Below are 6,561 nucleotides of genomic sequence, written 5' to 3' on the forward strand. Positions count from 1 at the left end.
TCCCTTGCTTTGCTATTTTTCGTCCAAGAAATAAAGGCAAAATAATTTTTACGAGGTTACCTGGCAGACGCGCAAAATATTATTTAGAAACCATTAAAGAACTTTTGCCTATTAAAAAAAATCAGTATTGTTAATAGGCTTACATCCCCATTTCTTACATTTCGCTTAAGCTGACATTAATCAGAATAGCCCTCAACCGTGTCACATATTTTATGCACGTTCCCTTTAACTTAATCTTTGGTATCTTTTGCACCTTCCCCAACAACCACTTCATCCAACTCGATCATATCGGGATTTTCCTCATCTCCACTCCCACCTTGCTTCACTTCTTCGTCCGATGGCTTTTTCACTTTAAATTCTATTCCAAACACGTCCTCAATGCTTGGGTGGGTCCCCTCTCCTTCCGTTAAGGCATCGAAATTAATTGTGTCAACGTTTTCAATGGCGCCATCTGCCGCCGCATCGAGGAGACGGCTCTGGTCTTCGGGCTGGTCGGGAATTGGCGTCATCTTTTTTGCGGAATGACTCGTTTTTAGCAAATTGTGAGAAGAGGCGGAGGCATGAAGGGCTGGGTCGGAGGGTGGCATGACAGCGGCATTTTTTTCTGAGACGATCACATTGCTGGTGGACCCTTCGAACGGGGACTCTTTGTAGGCTTCGGAGGCAACCGTGTGAGGCAGCTCGGGAGGCACAATTTCATCCCAGTATTGATCTTTTAATAGCTCAGGGATTTCTTTGTGCATCCCGTCCACGATTAGATAGCCAACCTGGAAAATGCGAAACTAATAAATTATTGATTCACCAAGGTTGCATTTAACATTTCCGTAAATAAATTGAGCCAAACTTTGTGGAAACAAAAAATATATGAATTGATAAACTTTTATCATTATAATGAGATTGTGATCTGACCAAATTCATAAAAATTCGTGAGCTTCTTTAAAAATAATTTACAATTTTGTAAAGTATTTTGAAGTTTGCAATTTTACAATGTTACCTAGGCCTTCGTGAATTACTTAATTAACGTATTCAAACAATACTCTTATGTACATAATTTCTATACATATGTATATATAAACAAATAATAACAAATAAATGTACATAGTATTCACCTGTAAATTCCTATCCACGAACCAATTAAGCTCAAAGTCGTCATCATCACCAAAAGGATTAAGCAAGGACCCCGCCGTCTTCAGCCATCCCATATAAAAGAGAAACTGCAATATTGTAAAAAACGGGAGAAAGATATCCAGTTCATTCCACTTGTCTTCCGTCTCCGCCGAGGAACTATTCTTAATTGCTCCTTCCCGATTAAACAGCCACTGCCGCCCCATCAGACAGCTCAAAAAATACGAATACACCGCCAGCGTGACGACCTGCGTGTAAACGAGGGGTACACTTATCCAATCATAGCTTATCAACATGTTCAACTGATCCTTCAGTTTTGTTAGCTCCGTCAGTAAAATGTTTGCCACGGAATCGTTCTTGATTTTATTTTCGGTACGTGCCCTCGTCACGATTCCCGCCGCCCAGACGAGCGGGATCCAATTGGTTTGGTATTTTTTGTGCAGGGAGGCGGACAGATCTTGCATTATTTCTTTCTCATTCGGCAGCAGAAGGCCACCCTCGACGAGATGTTCCATCGTGGGGAAACGTTTCTTGACACGGGGACAAATTAGGATGAAACATTGGACAATGGTCAAATTTGCGTAGCGGATCAGGGTTCGCCGAAGGAGACGGTCCTTTTCCCTGTTGCCGCGAATATTCGCGTTGATCCAGATCGCGAGAGTGTCAATCCAAGGGATATTTTTAAACTGCTCCCACCAACGGCCGACCACCAAGGAGACGTAGAAACCTGTAAAAAGTTTAGTTGTGAGTAAGAATTAAATGATTCGACAAGCAGATCCGCCGACTACTTCAAAAGTAGAAAAACTCTGTTGGAATATGTTCCCCACAAGAACTGAATTAAAACTTAGTAATTTTTTCGGGCGCCAAAATTTCCCTTGGGGGGTTATGAGAATAATGGGAGATTAATGTGGTGCACATAGGGCACAGCATATCTATGGAATGGGTTGATGAAATTTCAAAAACAAAATTTTATTACACTCCCTGGATCAGTACCCCGATAGGCTTTTCGAACTGGGGTCGAATTCCGATTTTCAGGGGTTTTTTGCAGCGACGAAAAATTGACTCAAAAATTAGTTTTTCGCTATTACGAAAAAGTTTGACGAAATGTTAATACATTAGCTATTAACCAATTTTTACTACGTTGCAAATTATTAGTAGTAGAATAAAGGTTAAATTACCCAAAAATTCGAAATCGACCTGCGTGACCTTTTTCGGGGATCGAAAGGTCACAATGTCAAAGGTCATATTGCCCCATAAATGGGGTATCGCTGGATAGGTATTGGCGAGAGGATTCAGAATATGTATACTTTGTGGGGTCTGAAACCACTCCCCGCAAACATAGAGCCAGAAGAATATTTTTGAATTTTTCCTATGCATGCTTCCGTGTTAGCTCCCAATCCACTGCTGTGTTAAATTCTGGACAACTGCCGATTTTCGTTCTTTGGCCTCTAGACTTGCAGGGAGTGGTCTCAGACCCCACAAAGTATACATATTCTGAATCCTCTCGCCAATACCTTTCCAGCGATACCCCATTTATGGGGCAATATGACCTTTGACATTGTGACCGTTCGATCCCCGAAAAAGGTCACGCAGGTCGATTTCGACTTTTTGGGTAATTTAACCTTTATTCTACTACTAATAATTTGCAACGTAGTAAAAATTGGTGAATAGCTAATGTATTAACATTTCGTCAAACTTTTTCGTCATAGCGAAAAACTAATTTTTGAGTCAATTTTGCGTCGCTGCAAAAAAACCCTGAAAATCGGAATTCGACCCCAGTTCGAAAAGCCTATCGGGGTACTGATCCAGGGAGTCTAACAAAATTTTGTTTTTGAAATTTCATCAACCCGTTCCATAGATATGCTGTGCATCATATTAATCTCTCATTGTTCTCATAACCCCCCAGGGAAAATTTTGGCGCCCGAAAAAATTGCTAAGTTTTAAGTCTTTTCATATGGGGAGCATAATTCAATAGAGTATTTCCACTTTTGAAATAGTCAGCGGATCTGCTTGTCGAATTATTTAATTCTTACTCACATCTGCTTCAAGTGAGCAAGACGAGGGAATTTTTTAAAAATAAGTTTACAAAAAAATTCAGAAAACTATTTTTTGAGTTGCTCTACCCGATTTTGGCGACAGGTTTGAATTTTATTTACCCGCCAGTGAGCATTGATGTCTCAAACTTTCACACAGATATATGTGGCACCATATATTTTGTCATTATGAATGAAAATCTTGTTAATTTCAACAGGATCGAATTTGGTAAGACGAACTCCCAGCAGTGGCTTCAAAACATTGCCAATACATAAGTGGGAGTTAATTTTTACATTTGGTAGTTCCTCAAATAAGAGGAGTGGTTCTCTGCTATGCAGAACTCGAACCACCATTATTTTTTCAAATCACTTTTTCATGCATCGAAATTCCACATTTCATCAAATTTTTCACCGTCCTTGAGGGAATATATTTTTCTCTCACCTTGCCAATAGTTAGGGTAATGTCAGGCCTAATTGACTGCGGCAGTACATTCACTATGTTTTCTGGCAGGTGGCTTTTGAAGGCTTTTCAGAGCTGGTCCTATGATTTTGAGGTTGACATTGATTCAACGCTTAGACTTTCGTTTCTCGAGGACTCTGTTTATCCAAACCTTCACGAATGATTTTTCTAATAGTGTCTGGACTTGTTTCAATCTTCCTTGAAATCTTCCTCTGAATCCTGGAGTTTTCTTTGACAACTGGTTTTTTAACACGATAAATCCCCATTTTGGTCCATTTAAAATGTTTTTTTTTCTATTAGGTACTGATTCGCCTTTTGTTTATGTCAGGTGCTTTATATTACCCCATGTACACTGTATATTTATACCTGACTGACCTCGAATTCGTCGATTTTTAGTCGGTTTGCAGTCTCTCTTTGTGAGTAACCCTCTCAGGAAAGCGTCTTCAAAACCACTTCCGGTTCTGAGGAATAATGCTTCTTCATTTTTCAAATAAAATGTTTGAAAAAATTAGGAATACAAGCAGATTGGTTTGTTGACAACATAAGCAAATTTCGACGAATTCAATTCGGTCAACCCATTCAAATTTTAGGGCCATATTTAAATGGTATTTTTCGCCCTTTCAGCCTATGTAAGATGTTACTTAAAATATAATATTTATTTAAGTTGTGTGTAGCAACTGCATCATTAAATACATGTCTATTCAGCATTTACAATCTGGAAATAATTATCTTCGCAACGTGCTCCTACTACTTAGGAGGGGAGCTTTACCACCTGCCCCTCTCAGATCTTGATGTACTTTGGATATGTGGTAGGGTCCTATGAGTGTACTATAACCCTGAAGTGGTTTGACTCCATGGCCACATTTGCGCCCGCCACACCCACTCAAAGGGGAGCAAGAATTATGCGATTCGACAACGACAAACAACGATAATTTTTATGGTATACTTTCAGTATATAGATAAGTCAAACTGGTCGAAAAACGTTGAACCCCACCACGGTCCCCCTCCTTGAAAATATTTTCTCAAATTGGTGTCCGTAATCCGCGTTCCCCATCCCTTACCAGCTGGTGAACTGAAAAAGTTTGCGTCACACATTAGTTTCAAACCTGTTGTATTGTAAAATCATGCTGAGAATTGACCTATAATTCTATGGGACATGAGCCTCGCAAGAATTATTCAATGAATAAATTATTATTATTATATACATTAGTTTCATACTGAGGCGAATTTTACATTCCAAGGTCCCGACATAAGTCGAGGAGTGGATATGATTAAGGATACGCTCATAGGAAAAGCACACACCTAATGAACCTTCTTGCACTCTTAAAATGCTTATTGGTGTGTACTCCAATCGTAAACTTTGCATTTCTACGAGTTAATGGTACCCAAGATTTAGTTTGTCTAACTAACAATGGAACCCTTTTTCAAGGTACATTCGGAATTTTGCAGCGGGTTATGTAAAAAATCAATCTACAAATTAGGAATCACGTGGCATTCCTGTATCCGTTGAATTGGCCTCTTTAAGAAAAATATTGATAGTCCAAGTTCATGCTTCCCTTGGTTATCGCCACGTGTAGGAAAAATCGAGAGAAAATTTACGCAAGAATTAAATTTTCCTGCCAATATTTTTCTTCAAATTGACCACTCAACGGACGGATGAGTGCCACGTGACTACTAATTGTTCGATTAATTTTTTAACATTACTCTGGTGTATCTTGAAAAAAAGTTGCTGCGTTAATATAAGGCTGCAAGTGTATTCACTTCGTGTTCAAAATGGAAACATTCTTTTAAAAGTGTGGATTGGCTCCCTAGCCGGATAAAATGCTTTACCATAATTCATAAGAGTAATACGAGGTAAACTTACCATCCCCCATAGATCAGGAACGGCATCTGCCGAGATTTTCGAGTACTTCTAGCCACAACGTATTCATTTTCGGATTTTGGTACTGCTTGATTTTGAAGTTGTGCCTTATTCAGGAATTAATTTTCATTTAATTTTTCAAAGTTTTCTTTACAAAAAAATCTGTTACCACCGCGGCGCGCCGCGCCCCCACGCCGCCGAAAAATCCTCCAAAATTGGCGCCGCCGCCGCCGCCGACAAACTCGTCGGCGTTGACCTCTGCTCTGGTAACGATTTGTCCATAAATTATTTAGCATGTAATGTTGTCGATAAGTACGTAAATATGTTGGACATTGTCATGTGAAATTAGGCATTAAGGTTCGTGATCATGTTATTTGCAAAACATATTTTTAATAGCGTAAAAAATTAAGTTTATTGCAATGGTTTAATTAATTGTCATGTCAAGAAATCCCCACAGGATTATTAGTTATCAATAAGTACTATGTAATTCAATTTTTTTACAAATTTATTGAATTACAATTTTTAAATCATGACAAATTAGTAGCAACTATTTATAAAAAGACATAATCAACGTGAGCAAAAAATACTAAACCAACGAAAATAATTGTCCAGTATAATATTTTTAATAATAAATATTTTTTATCCTTGAAGATTTTATCATTTAAATCGCTAATTATGATTTCCTTCTTAAAACAGTTTGTGCGATGGTTAAGAATTTACGACAATATTTGAGGTCCAAGTTAAAAATAGCGATAGTGAAAAATTACCATTTTTACCATGAAAACTCTTGTTGGCTTCCTAATTTTGGTAAGTGTCGACCATTGCGCAACTGCCCCCAGAAACGTTGCTTGTATTGATTTGAACTTCATAATTCCAAAATTTCAACACAATCGTATTGTTGTACATACATACTTCATACCATGGCACGAGGACCAAATTTTATGAAATTCAAAACTGCCGAGCACCACACATCTGTATAAGGAGTGTTTATTTAATTCGATCACACTCATTTCAGGATGAGTAAAATTTTATCGCAATTTCTACTTTAGGAAAAAGTCCACAAAGTCACAACAAAAGGGTTA

At 38.3% G+C, this 6,561-nt stretch overlaps 1 protein-coding gene across 1 annotated transcript; it reads right to left on the reverse strand.

The window, feature by feature from the left end:
* Positions 1-230: 230 nt before the first annotated feature.
* Positions 231-3,884, reverse strand: LOC110858903 (bestrophin-3). Its single transcript, XM_022107788.1, has 3 exons — positions 3,770-3,884; positions 1,110-1,852; positions 231-767 (listed from the first exon to the last, which is right to left on the reverse strand). The coding sequence occupies exons 1-3, from the start codon at positions 3,882-3,884 to the stop codon at positions 231-233; spliced, it is 1,395 nt and encodes a 464-aa protein (XP_021963480.1).
* Between the last annotated feature and the right edge of the window lie 2,677 nt (positions 3,885-6,561).

This window comes from Folsomia candida, unplaced genomic scaffold (assembly GCF_002217175.1).
Source record: "Folsomia candida strain VU population unplaced genomic scaffold, ASM221717v1 Fcan01_Sc023, whole genome shotgun sequence".
In the NCBI taxonomy this organism is placed as follows: domain Eukaryota; kingdom Metazoa; phylum Arthropoda; class Collembola; order Entomobryomorpha; family Isotomidae; genus Folsomia; species Folsomia candida.

Excerpts from the sequence above, each read along its gene's own strand:
- LOC110858903 (XM_022107788.1), bottom strand. The coding sequence starts at position 3,884 with ATGGGGATTTATCGTGTTAAAAAACCAGTTGTCAAAGAAAACTCCAGG. Across the intron at positions 1,853-3,769 it reads TAGAAAAATCATTCGTGAAG|GTTTCTACGTCTCCTTGGTG; the intron begins GTTTGGATAAAC and ends AACTTTTTACAG. Across the intron at positions 768-1,109 it reads TCGTGGATAGGAATTTACAG|GTTGGCTATCTAATCGTGGA; the intron begins GTGAATACTATG and ends CGCATTTTCCAG.